Source organism: Lineus longissimus, chromosome 2, assembly GCF_910592395.1.
Source record: "Lineus longissimus chromosome 2, tnLinLong1.2, whole genome shotgun sequence".
Taxonomy (NCBI): domain Eukaryota; kingdom Metazoa; phylum Nemertea; class Pilidiophora; order Heteronemertea; family Lineidae; genus Lineus; species Lineus longissimus.
The window spans coordinates 3,429,931-3,450,260 of NC_088309.1; the positions used below are offsets into that span (position 1 = coordinate 3,429,931).

A 20,330-nucleotide genomic window follows, 5' to 3' on the forward strand; every position below is an offset into this window, starting at 1 on the left:
CCACCTTTTTTCTTAGCCTCGATCCAGGCAGAGTCTGCATGCCTTCAACTATGGAATTCACCAAAAGTAGACCCCCCCTGTGAAAGTAGGTCAGCGGAAAAAGAACTCGAAAAACAAATATTTCACTTTTAAATGAAGATTTTCTTAGTCAGTTTGGTCAATTCATGCAGTGATGTATCCCTCCCCTTACCAGTTGATTTTTCTGTACGTCAGCAGTCTTTTGAATTAATGTAGCCTCAAACATCTCAGCTGGTGTGGACATGGCTTCTGGTTGACAATGGATTAAAAATTTGATATTTCATGTACATTGTATTAATCTTTTCTTCCAACAGATGTGAAGTTTGCTGATAGCGGTTTCTTGGGTTGTAAATACGTAGACACAAGGAACAATGTAGATGAGAAAAAGGCTGCAAAACTTTTAGTTCAAGGTAAAGTATTAAGTTTCAACCAGTTATAAACGAGACTTTTGTCAGAAAGAGTTGTGCTCTATTGCATGAAAAGGCCATCTGATCAGACAAAGAACCGAGGACCTCCCGAGGTGATCGATTATTAACAGCATCTCAACCATGGCACCACACTGACAGATCGTGGTACCTTCAAGTTGGGATATCATAGCACTTTTGCCAAAAATTCAGGGAAGGCAGGGCATTGCAAATTGGCGGCAAAGAAGTGCATGGTCTAGGCACCCTTCTGTACTTGGAATTGCATTAGAAACTGTCTCAAAATGGCTGGGGGCAAATGGGCTCAGAGAGAATGTGGTCAGGAGCAGTGTGTGTCCTGAAATGGCCTAGCAAGACATCACATAAAACTTACAGTTATTGGCATCTCGTTCTCTCCCTATTTGACTTAGTGCTGTGTAGTATGAGTACACATAAAAGATAAATCTGTTCCTTTTGGTGTTTGATTAATAAAGCAATATTCCTGCCCATTTTCAGTTGATGGAGACACAGTAGAATTTGCTGAATATCAAGATAACACTGATCTTGACTACGAGAACTTCAAGGGCAAGAACCTGAAGCTGACTTGTTTGGCCAAGGGTAAAATTCCCGGAACCCAGAAACTCTTTTTGGGAACTGAAGATATCACGAGCCAAGCTCAAGTCTCTGTCGTTGATACTGGATTGAAGCAGAAGGGTGTAACTGGAAGGGCTGAGGCTGAATGGTCATCTACCCTCATCTTTGACAAACCTTTCACCGAGGATATGCTCAGCAAGTCAGTTAGTTGCCAGTACAAGACGGGTGACTTCCCCATGAAGAAGACTCGTGTCCATCTTCAGTCTGCAGGTATGTGTCCTTGAGAAGGAAGTCATGTTTTGACAACATGAATGCACCCTGCAAGATAAAAGTCTGAAAGTGCTTTCCAGTGACTATCACTGATTGGTCTCCCCTGGTGCACTCTGCGGTATTGAAAGGCTACTCATGAAGTCACTTCGGCTCAACCTGAAGCGGTCACCAGACCAGACTGGTATTCAAACCCTGATGACCCTTGGATTGAGAATGCATCCCACAAGTGAATAAGTGAGCAATGTTTGTTCTATGTTTATAATAAGAAATCCTCTCAATTTTTCAGTTGCCAAGCCTCATCTGATGTGTTCCAATACTGAAATCGATGAAGTTGAATTTGGCCAGCCAGCTAACTTCTCTTGCAGTGTCAACATCAAACCAGAACTCACCAATATGACCTACACATGGATGGATGGTGACACCACACAATACCTTTCAAAAGGTGGCAACTTTAAGAACCAGATAGTTTCCTTATACGAGGTTAGTAAACTGCAACTTCTGTCAACCGCCAAATTTTCATGCCTTTAAAACATTTTTAGTTTGGAAAATTTTGTAGAAAAATGAAAAATCCTCCAATTTTATTTTGTCAAATTACAGAATTCTGTTCACCTTTTCCAGTTACAACTGAAGATGTATATCATTCTAAAAGCCGCCCTTTGGGGAGTAATCAGTAAAGCAGGCTATTGCAAGAACTAGGTGTCTGAGTTACTCGACAGAAATATATGATTTGTTTTTTCTTGCAGCCTAGTGCCAATGGAACGATGGCCACTTTGACCCTCTTATTCAAAAAAGTTCGATTCCACCATAAGAATTTGAAGGTTACTTTGTATGTTAGCAACACTGGTGGCCATTCCACTCAAGATTTCCTTATAAGGAATGGTAAGTCTTTGTAACTCTACAATGCTTGTTCTGAATGGAGAAAGTGCAAGATTTATTTTCCCTGAAGGCGTTCCAAAGTAGAGCTCCAGTTAAGTGTCACTACCGGGGTGTGCTCGGTTTTTTGGACCGTTTCAGCCAAACTTGTATTTCATCCAAAGGCAAAGTGACTTAAATCCTTTTGCGGAGTCAAAATGACAACTTTCGAGAATTTGACTGACTGTAGCTCCTGCTTGTACATATCACCATTGTCAACATCAATATTAGGCTGGTTCTTTTTTCACCCAATATATTTGATAACAGTTGTTGTTGTTTGTATTTCAGTTGGAGAAGCAGCATCAGGATCATTACCTTTAGTACCATCCTTCGTTACCATCCTGTTGGCAGCTGTGGCACTCATATGGAGAGGACTATAAACCAATCTTAGCTATAATTCTGTGGAGTATGACAAGGCATGTGTATTTACATGTGTATTATGGTGTCCTGCATTGTGTTACTGTCTCTCTGTATATCTCTTTGACTCGATATTTATTGTAGTGTTACTTGTAAGTGCCTCAAGGAATTCTAGAGAAGCGTGCCAGCAACTGCAGTGCAGGGAATTATGCTTAGAGGCCGATTGAGGCTTTTGGTGAAGAAAGAATCAACGTCATGAAGTAACATCTCTGTTGATGATTTGAGGGTTAAGAGTTGATCTGAGTTCCATCTCCTGAACACCAATTCAAGTGTTTCGTTTAGAATAAGGGTAGTGCAGTAACCTGGTACTCTGAACTCCAGAAGTGGAGGACTGCAGTTCTTGCAGATTTTGAGACATGACAGCTAGTTCTTCATTTTGAGGTGGTTGACCAAAATCGTCTTTAATCCTTGAATTGTCGGAAGGTTCTGGCATTATTAATTGTAAACACATGTAAAATATCATTGTCAGAACTGCTGAATTATGTATTTTGAAATCAATATCTGGTTGAGTCTGGTCGTCCGCATCTTAAAAATCAATTGTAAATACTCTAAAACTGGGCATACCTTTTGTAAATTTCAAATTGAAAATTTACTAGTTTTATTCAAATGATCCGTTTCAATTATAACCTGGTTTGGGAAGATACTGCTTCAAAATTTGTGTTACTTTTCGGAGACTTCCGGTATAGACAGAAGTCACTGAACGGTCCATCCATACTTTCCAAATAATCACTTCATTATTGAAGCGAGTTTTTTAAGAATCCGTGTTTAAACTCATAGAACATTGTGGTGGCCTTTGTAGTTTTGTGCACAGGCGGTGTTGCACATGTTTCGCACTGAAACTTTTCTAATATTTAGTGAAGCTTTTAGATGGTGTTGCTGTCGCTTTCTGTATTTTGGAGAAGAAAATAAAATTGGCCTATGCAACGCTGTCTGTGATGTCAAAGTGTATCAAAGGCTTAGGTTTCTACAGTGCAGATTGCATTAGTCTTGCCCAGGTATGAGCGACATATTCATTCAACTGATCAGTTTTGGAAAGGATGGCAAAAATCTGAGTTCGGAAAAAGGTTAAAAAACATATTCACATTTAAGTGACACTGATTCTTGTTGATTTTAGATTTGATTAACATAAGAGTTTCGATTAAACTGGAGTTGGCAAATTCAGCTGACCTTACTTTGGCGGCACAAAAGTCTGTTTGCAGCATATACAGTATTTTAACAGTAATCTTTTCCAATAATGTTCATGTACATAGTTCATTTGTTTCTATTATGTGTTGTGTCTGTGCAGTCGAAATCTGTTTTCTTTTGTGTCCATTTCCTGTGAGGATCGGACAAAGGACCTCTTGACCACTAGTGAACCACTAGACCAGATCGACTCCTGATACCTTTGTCCTAATTTTAACATGAGTCATATAGTTCTATTTCCAAAACCTGATGCGAGAAAATAACCATGGACTCAACTCCCCAAAATGCTGCTCAGTTCAACACAGATGAATTGAAATACCATGGTAGACCTTAAAAGGACCAGCGACAGAAATAAGACGTCTCGAAAATTAGACACTTTTCTTGGTCTGCAATGTTGGTTCATTTCATTCGTATGTAATCAGATATAGGATTATCTGCAGACATCGGGTATTCTGGGATTATCGATTCACTTATTGTCATAAGCCCTGATCTGTAGTGGAATGCTGCGTGCACCAAATGACTAATTCTGTGATCAGAACTATTAATTAATCTATGGTAATTAATAAGCCATGACATTAAGAGTGGAGTTTAGCATTGATATTACATATACATTATTATTGGATTTTTGACTACACGTTGCATGATCACATTGGTATATTATATATCAAATGTCTATATTTTATACATGTATACCTTAAAAATATCTTTGGATTGGCTCAAATCACATCACTCTAGATTAATCCTATGCTGTTGGTGATGACAAAGAGCAGAGATTATCATCAGCGGTGCTCTTTGGTGAGTTCATCACCAAATGAAGGACATTGAATTTGCTGTGCGGCACAAAATTGTTAGTTCATTTCGCCATGACAATATTGTCTATCAGTGAAATCCATGACGTGAGGATCACAAGGCACTATATACTGGTCTTTGGATTAATACAGTGTTTCAGTATCAGTTAAAGTGAATTATGTCTTTGAGTACATTTTTGACCACGAAGGTCCTTTATGACCATGATGATTTGTGATTAAGTGATGTTTGGTGGAGAGGGTTAAAACATCTCATGATTCAAATTAATAAAATGTATATTTCACCATTGGTGGATTTTTGTTGGTGTTTGGAAAAATCTTTGTCTTTTTAGAAATAAAACATATATAAAAAAATATGTATTCCATGTTTGAATATACGTTCTTGTGGATGCTGTTTATTTTGCGACTCCGCACACATGTAATAATCCTAGCTGTTGTATAACTGTCAGTGCTCTTGTAAGCCTGGTAGTGTGCGTAAAAAACCATCTGTGTTCAGCAGACTTATTGTACATTAAGAAATACTCTGTAGTTGCTGCTTTTCTAGTTGCACTTTATTTTTTGGACAATTGTCAATCCAACCAATGACTGTACAACTTGTCTTGACATAGATAACATCCCCCAATAGGCTACAAGCTTTTTACTGTAATTAGGTCTTGATTGAATCTTAACTCTAGTTGTGTCTTTGTCTTGATGTGCGCGCTTTACCCCTTTGGCTGTGCTATGTAGTCGCCATTGTTTTAGAAAAAACTTCGGAAATAGTTTTATATACTGTAGTACTTGATTGTGCATATAGCGCTAATAGTCATTTCCGTTCATGCGTCATCTTGTGTATGTATTACCAGGTCATCAGCAGTTAGCATTTAGAATTATGTGAATATCAACTTCGGTTGAAATGTCCTGCATCCTTAGAAGGCACAGCCTCATTTAGCTGTTGTTAGAGCAGTATTGTAGTTCTCTCTGGTCCCCTAGACTCCCAAAGGACAAAGAAACAATTTTAAAGCACTCCTAGTCGAGCAATGGAGGGAGCCATGACCCGCGATTTTAGCACTCTGCATGACAAAAAGATCTCTTGTCTGCCGTCAAATCTGTAATTGCTGGGTTTGTTTTTGACTCCCGCAAACAAGCAATTTTTGTTGCATGCGATCATGATTGCACGACGCAGTAATAAGTTGCTTGTTTGCAGGGTGCCTTAGGTCCTTCACCTATGTATTTCGACCGCACACTGGTGTAACTTGTGTTCTGGGTCACAAAGCAGGATTAAGTGGATTATAGATTTAGGTCTTGGATGCACCTGGGTTGATTTAATGACAAGGGATACGTTTTTGAACGTCTCATATTTGAGTGTGGTGATGCTCCTCTGGAGAAGGCCATTTGAAAAAACTTGAAAAAAATTTCTGCCAAAAGTAAATTTGTGTGTACTAAATATTTACATTGTCCAAAACTGATCTTTATAATGTTCAGAATTGGATCAAGTTTAACTTGAACCCACAATGAATGAGTTGAAACAGTCAGTAAAGTGACTTATCCCCTTGTCATTACCCCAGTTTTTACCAAGAGATAATTGAACCCAGTTTAACGTAATATGCAAATTAGATTTGTCAGGGACTAGAAAAAACAATACATTGTATATTTGATTGACTAGGATATTATATTTTTTTAGAATACACTGGTGTAAGATATTGAATCTTGGTTTGGCAGTGACACTCACAATGCTAGTAAAACGATTAAATGATTTTCTCAAGGACAAATAACACGCTTGGTTGGGTTTATGTATATTTTGTTTAAAGTTTGTAAATTTTCATAGTGAAGCTTATAACTTGGAGGCATTCAGCTATACGAGAATGCACCACATCTATAATCAATTACCTATTGGATTGTTTAATATATCTTATAATAAAGTGGGTCCAATTATCTTAGCCGGTACTCTGTATAGTCTGTTGTCCGTGTTAAGTGTTGTGACCATCATGATCGAATTCATATTTCACAAATGTGATAGAAATGTTTGAGCTGGCTTCAAGAAAACTTCAATGCTAATTGAGTATGCCGAAACTCCAAACTTTCTCCGATTTCAGGAGGGAAAATGGGCAAACTATTATATGTCGATGTTGTGCCCATGCTGAACTAAATGGGCCGAATTTACGAAGGGTGTTTAAGAGTTAGACGCGCGTAAATTCTACATAATCAGTTTCAGGGCCTAATGCGGTTTTCATGAAGAAACCCTGCAAGGCCCTGACTCTGTCTATTCAGACATTAAACGCTGTTTTAAGCTAAACACCCTTTGTAAATGCGGCCCAATATTTCTCAATCTGATGTCCATTTGGACTTCACTTGTGACTTCACCACCATACTAGTCTGGGGTGGTAACAGTATTGAGAACTTGAACTCGGCCCTCAGACTTGGATTTCAGCTTTCAGTTGTGAAATGTGAATGGTTGATCCATCCCATCCCTATATAGAAAGGGAGTGGGCTTATTTGGCACCCTGTTTGTACATCTAGCCAACACCTTGCTTCACAATTTAAATTACAATGTATGCCATAGTCAGCTTTTAAAAAAACACCAGCCAGTTTTATGACCTGTGAGGGACCTTTAGTAAGAGCTATGCATATTTTTATCAGTAGTTGAAATACTTAACTGTGCATTAGAATTTTGACTTTTGAGGTGGTTGGTGGAGATTATTTAAGAAATGCCTTGAAATTGTGATACCCCGCTGGTTTCCAGTGTATTTGCCACTCCAAAGAAGTAAGATGTGCCCCTGAGGTATTACCTTCAGACCATTTCGGCAAAGCATGAGAAATTTAGCAGACCGAGAAGCAATAATTGCATACTACCCTGTTACACATTATAGTTCCCTCCTTCAAGTTTCCTTGTCAATTTTGATATCAATTTGTTTCTGACTTGGCGCTCAGTTTCTGGGAATAGAGAGTTTGCACCCCTAAAGACCAAATTCGAACATGTTAGGAGTGAAACCCTGAATTTGTGGGCATTCTTCTCACCCTGGTTTAGCACTGAGCTGCCTCCTAATGTTATAATGGGCTAGCTTGGCCATGCCATCCAGTTTTGAAAAAACCATCAGGCTGTCTATTTTTGGATTATTAAGGGTAGCAGAAATTAGTTAGATGATTTGTCTCTATTTCTATTGTTGAATGCTGAGCTTGGTATGGTCGTCCTGTTTGGCTGATGATGTATGTGCAATACTCAGGAATTGGTGGTGACATCTTTTGGGAGAGACGACTCGGCAAGGCAGCAAATCAAAAGCTCTCGGCCTTAGAAATATCAAGGCAGACAATTACAACCATAAAACTTGCACCGTTTTCTTGAACTCTTTTCAAGAGCATTATAAACAGTGTCATGACTCAAGTTCATTGATGTTTTTTTGGATGTCCTATCAAATGTATTAAGGCTAATTGCTTGACAAGGTGTAGGAGTTAATTGCTTCCACCACAATTTTGCCTCGATATTTCTAGGGCAGATAACTTTAATGTATATTGGCATTATAATTTGTATAGATTCACTGTCATTGTTGTTGTATTGTCTGAATTTGCAGTATTATTAGACACTGTAGTGCGACATAATCGCTTTGAATAACGCAGTGTAGTACACCATACATACAGCTGTGAATTACATGTATTTGATGTAACTTTCTGACCGAACGTACAACACGACTCTGCCATGGATACTGACTGAGGGGACAGATTGCAACAAAATCAGTAATTTGGTGCCTGGATGTCTGATTAGAACTAATGAGGAGAGTGTCACATGGCTGTTCAGAATGGACTTTCTGTTAACCCTTAAAGGTCTGAAAGTGTAACAAACGACAACATTTCATAATACATATGTATAATTATTGTGGAACCATCACAGTACTTTTACAAACATCTCGTATACGAGCAAGATGGTGGTAGCTGTTTTTCAAGCAATGACCTAAACCAAGAAGCCCAACTATGAGATTCTGCAACTTCCATGAACATTACATCATTCCATCTTCTGGGGTTTCATCATTAAGAACATAAAGTGTAAGAATATGTATAAGAAGTAGGATGCCTGTTTCAGTCATGTGTTTGTGTAGTTACCAAGCATATTACATGTACTTGTCATTTTCATAACACCTTTTGATCTCCTGACCTCATATTTGAGCACACCTGCTGATCTAGAGGTGCAGGATGATATAACGTCATCAGGCGAGGTCTGATTTTCCATCAATTGTCGAACAAACCTACTGAGAAGTGTACGCACATTGACTGCCAATATTTTCATCACCGTCTAGTCTTTGTTAGATGACATAGGGAGAATACAACACTCCCAACCTGTGTGGAACACAGAAACTTGCCAAGGGATAGAATAGCTACTGGTTATTCCATACCTTGTCAATAAATAGAAAATAGATGAAGAAGATCTTTCATCTCTATGTAAATAGACTTAAATGTTAGATATACTTGTGAATTTGTGGATGGTAGGAAGTAGTCAATTTGTAATAACTGAGGAGTAAGTGTCACGTTTCTATGAGCACCCTAAATTTTGTCCTTGATTAAGTCAATTCTATCTGTAATCGAGATTATTAATATTCACCATCATTTTTATCAATAACTTCAAATAAACAATTGGTCCTTAGATCCTGTGTTCATCGTTTGTATCTTGAAACTGGCCTTTGGCGCTTCAATCAAAACACCACTCATGTGTGATTCATGTCACATACATAGCCAAACATGCATATTAGCCATGTTGGCTGTGTAGTTGGGTGAATTATAGGTTGGTGGAGTTGGGGAAAAACAGAACGACAGAGGTAAATGCCTTGGTGAGTGTGGAGTGCAGCAAGGTGTGATGTCTAGCCACAATCGCTTTAAGTTGAAAAGAAATTTCCAGATTCTGTATCCAGTTGTGCTTGCTCATTCCAGACTCTGCTTCATTACTCATTCAAGCACACATATGCAACAGGATATGAAATCGGAAACTTTGTTCCAGCTGATCATACATTTACTGCCGAATCAAAGGAGGGACTATACCATACATAGATACAGGCCAGTTGAGTGTTGTAAGTTTATGTACTGATTAAAAGCCCACTAATATGGTATTTTAGGCCGTCTCTCAACAAACATCCCCTAATGAACCAAATTGGTCATTTAATTGGCTGCTGGTACCCGAACCATGTTGGGGATGCCCAGCTGTTAGAGATTGGAAATGATTTATCAAATGTGAATGACCTCGGTTCTGAGGGATAGAATGTCGTTCAGCCAGAGAGGTGGATACAATTCAACCTTTTGAACTTGACAATCTAGAACAACACGCATGATAAGAGCGACTTCAGACGGTTTAAAACCACTCACGTCCAAACAACATGCCTCCATATGGCTGAAAATTGCCCGTTGCATAATCCAGTGGTTGTGGCTCCAAAAAAACCGAGACGTCAATTGGGCATGTTTGCTGTGTAACAGGTGACTCTTGTCCAACATTACCTCAGGATCGAGAACCTTTATTCAAATATGCTGTCAAATTACTGGGGTATTAAGTCCCTGTATATTATACAACTTGTATCCGTCTTGTTGCCTCATCATGCGGTTCGATTATGCAATGGACATGCATACGCCATGTGACTTTGTCATGCATGCCAAGCCATTTCTGCTAAAGGGAGAATTCATTGAGTTTTTATGACTCGTTGGTCATTGTAGCTCCAAACCTTTAACCCTTTAGGTCAAATACCGACTTTCAGGAGTTGAAATTATACTGGTTCCCCTATCTTCGTCCGAGGATCTCCTGAATCACAAGAGCCTGTCAATGATTGGCGATCACATGCGTCTAAGAACAACATATGCTGAACTTTTTTTGTGGATTTATTTGGTTAGTAGACATCTCATGGCCTTGGATCCACTCCGCCGACCCGGACTCCGTAGGGGAGGAAACGAACCGATTAACTCTAATGGTTCAGAATGACATCTCATGTACCACAACCAAATATACTCGTAAACAACCAAGACCACTCAATACTGTACGGGCCTAATGCGACTAAACTCAATGCTTTCAACCATGAAATGCACTTCTTGTCTAGTCCCAAGAGCGTGGTATTTCGTCAACGTCCTTCTCATAATTGACTCAATCAAATCGGCTATGATCAGAGACTTGCATAACCTCTGCGTTCTCTCATATCAAGAGGTTACTATCCGAGAAAACAAGGAAATGGGACCTTCAATCATTACCAAAATTTTTTGCCAGCAGGAAAGGCTGGCTATGTTCATCCAAAGTCAGGTTCCAGAATTAAATTCACATGGTTTGGCCTGATCATAACACCCCCCCATGTCCATAGTTTAAATTGGTCACCATTAAAGGATGGTAATGACAGATTACACACATCCATGAGCCCATGTTAACTGCACAGACATAAGCTTACATGGAGGTTGACCTCTGGCCACAGCGACTTCACTCATGCAAATGGAATAGGATTAGTTTTTTGCATTTGATCGAAAATGAACTTACTGACTCAAGGATTTTTTCTCTGAATAGGCTTAATTTTTTCTGTTGGCTCATTCACTGTGTAACCTAATGAAGATAATGTAGAGCTCCACTGCATGAACTTAACAAAACTTCAGTTCCAAAAAATTGTATGTTTTATTCAATCCTGTGACAAATTGCTGTCCGCACTTTGAGGAAACCAATAAACAGAAGGTAACCAGGCTGTCAAATTACATTAGACTACATCTGTCATATTCCCAAACAAGCTTTTGCCCATTGAAACCCGCAAAAATGTATGTTGGCAGGGGGGGGGGGTTAAGATTGTGTTATTTAAGACACAGGCATCTTTCCCCAAATAAAAATATACATTTACCAGATGTGGAAGCCCTTTTTAAAATAGACACCAGTATGTTCCATATATTTGTCTATGAGAGGATACTATACACCCCTGTACATTTTCAAAAAGCCTTTTAATTATCCACATGCATGATTAATCATCACCATCATGATCAAAATTAGATTATGTAACAAGCGCAAATATTTGTAACCAAACCAATCTACATTACATATACATACAGGCATAATTGCAAGTCATTTTATTTTAATAGAAAACACATCATTTCTGATAGGATGAGTCACGTACAATGATATATTCCATCTACATAACATATTATCAGAGTGACCAAATCAATATTTACAGGCACACTTAGCCCTCATCTCAATCCATCAAAATTTAGTTCAAGCCCAGATATTTCACTTTTTGATGAAGCAATAGGGTTCAATTGTTCAAGCTTTCAGCTCATCCCTTATCAATAGCACCAACTCGAAGGACATCCCTGCTCATTTGCTAAGCTCCTTCATAATACTCATTGATGAACCCTTGTAACCAGAACCAAAATGATTCCTGAAAATGAAGTAGAGACATCTTTTGAGTGAGAATAAAACTAATCGAGTCTCATGCTTGCTCGATTAATTGAATTTTCATTTTCAAGTATGTACTATCAATAGGATGTTTGGTTGCAATGATTATCAAGGCGCAGTACCTGGCAACAGAACAAGTGCCTTGGCCTATTCCTAGTTTGTAATAAATCAAAGTTGCTGAAAAACTCTTTGTCAGAAACAAGGATAGGGCATACTGAACAGTTTGGCTGGTGGAACTTCTCTCTGTGCGACAGAATTTCAAAGAAATATTTCAAGAGATTTATAAACCTACCAATGATTTAGATAATGGAATAATTGATAAAGCTTCACTCTTTCTCTTTGACCAGGTGCGACTGGTATCATCTGGTGGTAACTGTCAAAGAAATCTCTGCCGAACCCTCCAAACATGGTTGCGATTCCCAACTCAAATTCTGAATGCCCATAAAAGGCAGCACAGTCAAAGATAACTGCAAATAGAAGTGAACAAATAAGTATCAGATAATAATGATATCAAGAAGAGAAGAGAAGAAGAGCTAGCTTCTATTACAAGATAGTCCTGTGGCAGAGGTGAAGTAGCTTGTCATTCCAAGGTCTTGCCTTGACCACCCCAGTTTTTTCTTGAGATCAGTGTCTTTGGGCCGGAGTTGTTGTCATAAATCATGGTGCAGGGGACAGTCTTGTAAAAATCTTTATAATAGAAGTCACTATCATTTACTACCGCATAAGTCATCGGTGGTATCAGTGAGCTACTTGAACAGTGCTCACTTAAGCTCTACATGTACCCTTGAGCGACTTGATGACTGGACAGGGGTTCCGACCTCAAGGAAACGAATACCACCATCTCCTGATAATAAGGCAATACAGGCTGTCTGATAAGCACTCCAGCAAGTCAACAAGAAAGCAGGGCACACATCTCACCTGGTCCTTCATCGGTCTCTGCCGCGTTCCCACCCCATAGATCACCATGCAGAAGTGCAGGAACAATCTCGTTTTCGATACCCTTGAAATACTCTGGAATCTTTCTCACTAGTTTTGGCCAGCATTCTTTAACATCTCGATCACCAGACTAAAAGATGAAGCAATGAGTCGAGTGAACATGACACTTGATACATGTACATGTATAGTGAAAATCTGAGTGATGAACGTTTGTAAAGACAGTACTTGGACTGACAAAATGATTGTGTCATTTAGAGAAGAACATTGAATCATTGAATAACCAATTATGGGCCAAAGTCAGAGTCTTAATGCAAGGCATGATACACCTGTCTCGGGTGTGCGCTGTTGTGGTTTCTTGCCTACCTTTTGCAATATCAGGTCTACTTGCTGCTGCAGCTTCTGTTTTGTAAAGAATGTCTGCAATGATATAGAGCAATGCTTTGTAGAAATTGCCAATGGACTAACTGCCCTGGGAACAACAGGTACAATGGGAACTGGTAGACAGTCGGACATCCACCCAAGGGAAAGAATTACAGTACAATTCACAACATTTCTGCACAAACTAAAGATCTTTTATCTCCATGTGTCTATGTTTTGAGAAGGGGATGATCCGCTGCCAAATCCTCCACTCACATGGAGATATACTAAACAGACCTGATAGTAAGGGCGTTTAGAAGTACTGAACCATCTCTGACATTCCTGGCTAACTGATTTACCTGATTTATTGGTATATACTAGTAGACAATGCAGTGGGATATGTAAGAAAGGAAAGGAACATTGGTTTTATTTTGACACTGCAGGCATCATCTGGTTTTAAAAGAGGCAAAGTCAACTTTGGTCCAAATGATATAAACTAAGATGACTTACAACCCAGTTGTCTTGCCATGAATTGTCTTGTGGGATGTATCCACAACATGTCGCTGTATGGAAACCAAATTTGTCAACGTACTGGACATCATCTTTGTGGACAGATGATGCCTGCCCTTCTGCCTTTTTCTTCATCTCAGCATTATGAAGGTGCAGTCTGAAAGGCGATGATATCGAGTAACTTCAAAGTAATCATTCTGTGGAGATATTTTAAAGTACCTTAACATCTTGTGGTCTTCAGGGGTTGCACTCACTTTCCCTTTGAACAACAGTGTCCAAAAGGCCAATGTGGCCCAGAAGGGACTTGAGCCAACAACCTTCCTTGAACATCCATGGATTACTTACCTTGCCAACTTTTCTCCTAAATCTGCATTATATTTATTCAGTCCCCGTATATCAAGATATTCCATGACTAGCACAGCTCCTCCTGATGGATCATCAAACACCTAAAACATTCAAACAATTAGACAGATAAATCCCATGAACAACAATTTAAGTTTCTTCAACCAGTTAATAACTGTATTTAATGAAGATGGAATATCAAAATTGAAGAGAAAGACATTTAGTGTTCAAGACCCACTTGGAGGAATCGGGCTCATAAATAAAACACTGCTGTAATTGGGCATCGTCCTCCCACAGATGTGCGGTTTTGGTATGAATCATGCATTTATGGTCAGTTTGAAGCCATATTGAAAAGTGTAACCATGTCAAATTTGGTAAACAATGGTCCCAAAACTATAGTGGTCCTACCTTAATTGGCTTAGGCACCCTTACTGTCTGTGTCGCACTTATCGTTTCCAACCCTGCAAATTCTCCATCAAACATCACTCTGGCCTAGAAATTGAAGATAAAAGGAATTTTACAATTTCAATCGCTTTGAGGCAAAAAGTCTACTAATACTACCATTTCAACTCACTTAGTGCAAAACACCTAGACCCACTGCTATGGGCAGTGTGATGAGGAAGTCAAGCATTTGGAGACTCAGAAATTTCATTATCTGCAACACAAATAGGTTTATTGCTGTTCATGTCGAAGTAGGCAAAGAAGGCAAACAGTTGGTCAACAATATCAATTATTGATGAATCGTCTTAGTTCAATTGAGACATGCTTTGGATACAATCCTTACCCCACTTTCAGAATTGAACTTGGCAAATATTTTACCCTGGTCCGTGTCATAACCATTTCCACGACTGATGCAGCCTCCACCACAACCACCAAACTGTTTTAATTTGGTGGTTCCAAGTTCTTTCTTCAGCAACGACTCCATCCTATGAACTGAAATGTCGATTGGAACAATATTAGAAGTCATGCAAAGGTACACCAGAATCGGCCAAGAGGTTTCTGAACGTGACATCATGCATGCTGCAACCATTGCACACCGCTCTTCAAAATGTCATAAAACAACGTACCAGTACAGCGGCAACATTGACCACCATTCATTAAACGTCGACTATACGTCATCGACACTCAAAAATGGCAGATTCAGATTGGAGTCCGCCGAGGAGAAAATGACGGCATGATATCATATGACATCAGTCTGAGTCTCAGACGTAACAATGAGATGTAAGAACCTCAGGCTCATCAGGGCTACCTGGCCTAAAAGTGAAACACTGGCTTTCAAGAACTCCAACCCTGTCACTGTTGATTCCACCACGTGGCGCTGTTTACAAACTTTTAACTAATCAGATTCTTTCTTTTATTTCCTTTATCCAATCAAATTTCGCGAACTAAGCACTGCGGACGGACCCAAGATGGCTGCGCCCGTGAAAAAAATAAAACTGCAATAATTATTTGATTTTGCTCGTTTATAATCGATCTTAAACACTGACATGGTAAATTATCCGACCCAACCACTAGTTCCAATGCTAAGGAACAACCCCACGTTCTTGGTTCATCAATGCAATGGTGTTAATAGTGGGCAGGCTCGATCAAGCCTGAAGAGCGCGCAGTAGGCTACAGCCTACAGGGTGTGTCAAAAATGTGGTAGACGGTTTTTGGCAGTTACCTCTTGTGGTTCTGGGTTAATGTTGCATGGACAGTTAGCTGGTGTCTGTAGCTAAAGAGGATGACTTTTAGCCTAGATAGAAGGTCATTGACTGAATTATCAAGGACGGTCTCAGTTATGAGTCCTCTAGTCTAAATTTTAAATAACATGACTTCTCACTTGGTTCATATGCTAAGGGCATACACTCTCTTTTCCAGGCAATGATGTTCAAGAAAAGCTTTTTCAGTGTGCTTGGCCTACTTCCAAAAGTCAGCGAAGTACTTCCATTGCAATCTACAATACCAGGATCTGGTCTAGTGCTCAATTCAAATTATGTGCGAACATTTTTCTCTGGGTCAAGTAAAGGACAAGCATTTCACTTACATGTACCTTTCAAAAAACCTTCTTACCACATCTTTGGAGCCACCATTAGGAAATGTCAGCCGGAATCATCTGCCATGAGGTTCAACAGTACAGCATCTTCACAGTTACCTACGAAATCTGGTAGATTGGAAGCTATTCAAAAGCACATTTCACCTCTTGCAACTAGAAGACCAATACGGAAAAAACTCGGAAAGGACCAGGCAGTTGATAAGGTAATATGGTTTCAAAACCAGGAAGTCTCAGTTTGAACCGTTTAAAATTAGCATTTCTTACTTGAAGTAATGAAGTCGCGATGATCAGTGAACTGTGTCTGAGCTCTTTTCTACTCACCAACAGAAAGACTGCTTTGTCAGAAATAGTATTTGTCTATAGATACCAGTAATCTTTTTAAAACCACAGAGAAAGTATTGATAGTATTTGTGTGTCAAGATCACTTGTCCTCACCTCTTGCCTAGCTTAATATCATGCTCTGTATTTATAGGATGTGTTCAATGTGACAGCTTATGCTGCTGCGGAAGAAATTCACCTGGAGTCGTTAAAAAATGACTTGGCTATACAGGGTCTTTACGAATTGTCATCTCTCCCTAAGGACATTAACGATTCTATTTATGTTCGTGCTAAATACAAAGTCGAAAAGGAGCCAAGGGAATTCTTTATATTTAGGTATGGTATACTATAAACCCAGAAATATTCACAGCCATTTTATTTTTCATTTTCTTGCAACTGTAACCTCTTTTTACTAAATATCTCTCGCTGTGCTTACATTTTACCAACCACTTTTAACCACTCTCTAAAACAATTCTTTTTCAGGGAGGGAGCTGTTGTTTTCTGGAATCTACCACTTGTTGAGGTAAGACTGTGTGGAGTTTTCTGTCATTTTTAATGTCAGCTGTTATGTTTAAATTGTGTCATGGATTTTCTCACTCTCACAGATAGACATATCTCTAAACCAAGTAAAGAGAAACCCCCTGCCTGAGTAACTGAGCTACTCCCTGCCTCATCAACCTCAAATAAAATAAAAGCTTGAAAATTTGAATTTCAGAGACAAGAAGTGCTAAAGTTTCTGAGAAATCACCAAGAAGATACGTACAGTCCTGATCTAGTCAGAGAAGAGAAAGAAGAAATGGATTATTTGTATACTGAGTGAGTCTTGGTTATTTCTTCGGTCTCCAGAGGGTTTCTTTTTGCTCTGCCTCCAGATAGAGTCTTGTTTACTACTTGCTCTGTCTCCAAAGGACAGAACTGAAATAGCACCAGATTCGCTGATTCTGGTTTTTGCATCAAAGCTGATAATTGTCCTCATTGTCACTGGTTTTCCTGTCCATATTTTGTATATTTACTTTCTGTTTTAGCTCAGCAACAAAGCTTTCTGGTGATGAAATCCAACTGGGTCATCCAACAAGCAGTAAAACCGATGAGAATGTTACTCCCATAGATGAGAAACTTGCTTTAGAGAAATACGCCTTCTCAAATGCTTTGTCTTTATCTGGTGAGTAGTGGCCTTGGTTTTTGAAACAGATTGGGCAGTGTAGGTAAAAAGTCATGTTAAATTCATCAGAAACGCCTATTCATTTCAGTATCAAAAAAGAGAAATTCTAGCTTCCAAGAGAAACCCTTTCTTCTGTCTGTCTTTTTGAGCCAAAGCCCTATCAACAGATTTTAAAAGGACTGCTATTGATGTCCTTGAATAGCAACCATTTGAATGGACATTTCTTATTTATTTCAGTAAAACTTAGTATCTGGGAAGCATCTTTGACTCAGTATGTTGATTCTATAGAGTGGGTGACTGAGGTAAGTTTATGGCAAAAGATAAGGTGAAAAGAGTGAAGTAAAGGCTCGCCAATGGCTTATAGATGTTGACATATTTTCAATATTACTCTCATTTCTAAAGCTTCTCAGCTTTTATTGTACATTCCTCAAATGAATACTTACATCCAATCCTGAAAAAAAGCTCAGATGACATCACAGGAAACTATACCACACAAAATGTGTACATGTGTTAGTGATTTTTTCGCTCAGCTCAACAGTAAAGTTCTGTAGAGAGAAAATGCACAAATTCCAGTGTTCTTTTTGAAATGTGCCTCCATCATGTATTTGTACCATCTACATCTGGTTTTACAGGATTTAAGGAATGGGAATCAGATCAAAATGTCACGAGCAGATGTGATGAAAAAGACTGGAGAACTCTTTACCTTACGGTGAGCAGGTTTTTGAATTTTTCTGTTTTACATGTAAACACAACTTGCTATTGATTGTGATCAGGTCATATTTCTGCTTTGATTTGTGTCACGTTTAATTTCATCTTCTCTTATCTGTTCTTTTCCAGCCACCTGATAAATCTTAGTTCAGACCTGTTGGACACTCCAGACTTTTACTGGGATAGACCAGAGTTAGAAGACCATTATCTTAAAGCTTGCAATTATCTGAATATATCTAGGAGAACTAGGGTAAGCGCGCAATAGAACTTCTTGGTGATGCCATGGTCTTTGTTTTGGCGTGCTGGATTGACGTAACTCACCTGTCATCCTAATGTTTCCAGGCAAGACAACCACTGTTTAATATTTCCACTCAAAAAACAGGCTGATGTGGTTTTCTTATCTTATCACTCTAAGACCCAGATGGCTGAACATGTTAGCTGAGATATTCATGTGTCTTCTCTTTAGGTGATGAATGAGAAGCTCAACTACTGCTGTGAACTTGCTGAACTCCTGACTACCCATCTGAACGACCAGCACCACACTCGTCTTGAATGGATGATCATTATTCTCATTTTAGTCGAGGTATATATTTGTTCAGTTCGTTTGCGTTGTATCAGTGTTGGCAGTTATCAAGATGCGACGTTGAAAATAAGCTTCAAGTGTTTTATCTGTTTAAGTTACTAGTTTTATTCTGTCTTTTACGTAAACAACAAAATACATCAGTGACAGTTCAGTTTAGACAGAACTATTCATCGACATTTGTGTCATCTTTAATGTGTTATAACATAATTGTCACCTTTTCAGGTTGTCTTTGAAGTGGTGCACTTGTTGGAGAGGTATGTCTGAGAGCGACAGGCAACACTACATGTAAAACAGTGATGTGACAGCTTATGGTGGGAGTTGAGGACATGGGATAGCATTATTATTGGATGTTGAAAAACTAATCAAGTTAGGTGGATCTGACGTTGTCATCAGAGACTGATAACTGAATTGCTGTGACACACTCAGTCCAGCTGTGTTCCTCGGGACATATGGTGCATGGTTTTTTTCACAATAGGAAACTTTGTGCTGAAAAAGGAAGTGGTACTAGTCTTACAGACAAAGAGAGAGTTCTCAGCCCTGAGCATTTCAAACAAAGGAATTCTAATGAGTTTTCGTACTCAAGAAGGTGGAGGTGGCATGAAAATTGTTCATTATCATCACATGTATGTGTACATGTATCATTATAATGAAAAATAATCTTATATCATAGTAGGCCTATGTGTTTTGCAATGGTGCTGTAAAAAGGGTATGCCCCTGTACAACTACATGTATTTCCCAAGTTACTGGGACAAAGGTATGATGCATGTGTATAAGAAATAAAATAAAGAATCTATAAAGGTAACAGATTTTGCTATTTTGTTTTGTATTTCGTTAGAGTGAAACTATTCGTCTTGAAATAGTGCAGTGCTGCATGTGCATTTGTGAGAATGGATTAGAGTCCTGCTTGGTCTAACTATGGTTTAAATGATTCAGGTTGCATATTAGCAAGAGAGGTTAATGCAAGACAAGTATCCATTGAGGATCATATTTGGAATCAGTGTCTTCAGGAGTTTAGATGTTATGACTTTGTCTTTGATTCGCAGTGTCGATGCGGTGTTAAATATCTGTTGGATCACTTTGCCCTTGTATATCATTCTGACCAGGGAGGTTTACATGTTGTTACTGACAGTGAATGACATTGTCCCTGGTTTCAGATGCTGTGACTTCACTTGCCACACCCACTCGCCACTCGCTAAATCAGGGCTTATTAACGTATCAGACCAACCGTCTGTGCTGGCACCTGTTGTATTTCAGAGCCGAACCACGTAGATCTACGTGGCCCCCCTCTTTGAGCAGGTTATCGGAGTCTCGTGGACTTAATGAAAGAACTACGCCATCGCCATCTTCAGGGCACGGTAGAAACTGAAAATACCAAAAACTACGCCATCGCCATCTTCAGGGCACAGTAGGAACTGA

General features: G+C 39.1%; 3 protein-coding genes across 5 annotated transcripts in view; 2 read left to right on the plus strand and 1 right to left on the minus strand.

Moving 5' to 3' along the window:
- LOC135502010 (uncharacterized) overlaps window positions 1–9,209 on the plus strand; it is a 36,439-nt gene extending 27,230 nt beyond the window's left edge. For both annotated transcript variants that reach the window (XM_064794449.1, XM_064794457.1), the window contains exons 3-7: window positions 333–428; window positions 936–1,283; window positions 1,570–1,763; window positions 2,027–2,162; window positions 2,484–9,209. In XM_064794449.1, the coding sequence (XP_064650519.1) occupies window positions 333–428; window positions 936–1,283; window positions 1,570–1,763; window positions 2,027–2,162; window positions 2,484–2,575 (866 nt within the window). In that variant the 3' untranslated portion in view covers window positions 2,576–9,209. The remainder of the gene's footprint in view (window positions 1–332; window positions 429–935; window positions 1,284–1,569; window positions 1,764–2,026; window positions 2,163–2,483) is intronic.
- A 1,970-nt stretch (window positions 9,210–11,179) lies between these two features.
- On the minus strand, window positions 11,180–15,419 carry LOC135483529 (ketosamine-3-kinase-like). 2 transcript variants are annotated; one of them, XM_064764496.1, is made up of 9 exons: window positions 15,358–15,419; window positions 14,893–15,041; window positions 14,517–14,600; window positions 14,112–14,212; window positions 13,767–13,923; window positions 13,263–13,316; window positions 12,882–13,029; window positions 12,256–12,430; window positions 11,180–11,946 (listed from the first exon to the last, which is right to left on the minus strand). In XM_064764496.1, the coding sequence occupies exons 2-9, from the start codon at window positions 15,031–15,033 to the stop codon at window positions 11,883–11,885; spliced, it is 924 nt and encodes a 307-aa protein (XP_064620566.1). In that variant the 5' UTR covers window positions 15,034–15,041; window positions 15,358–15,419; the 3' UTR covers window positions 11,180–11,882. The 2 variants fall into 2 exon arrangements, with proteins under 2 accessions (XP_064620566.1, XP_064620565.1); XM_064764495.1 differs by lacking the exon at window positions 15,358–15,419 and adding an exon at window positions 15,176–15,346.
- Window positions 15,420–15,507: 88 nt separating this feature from the next.
- On the plus strand, window positions 15,508–19,716 carry LOC135483530 (required for meiotic nuclear division protein 1 homolog). Its single transcript, XM_064764497.1, has 11 exons — window positions 15,508–15,598; window positions 15,969–16,346; window positions 16,616–16,797; window positions 16,945–16,984; window positions 17,177–17,277; window positions 17,487–17,623; window positions 17,861–17,925; window positions 18,256–18,332; window positions 18,461–18,581; window positions 18,798–18,914; window positions 19,137–19,716. Exons 1-11 carry the CDS (start codon window positions 15,596–15,598, stop codon window positions 19,176–19,178), a joined length of 1,263 nt encoding a protein of 420 aa, XP_064620567.1. The 5' UTR covers window positions 15,508–15,595; the 3' UTR covers window positions 19,179–19,716.
- The last annotated feature ends 614 nt before the right edge of the window (window positions 19,717–20,330 follow it).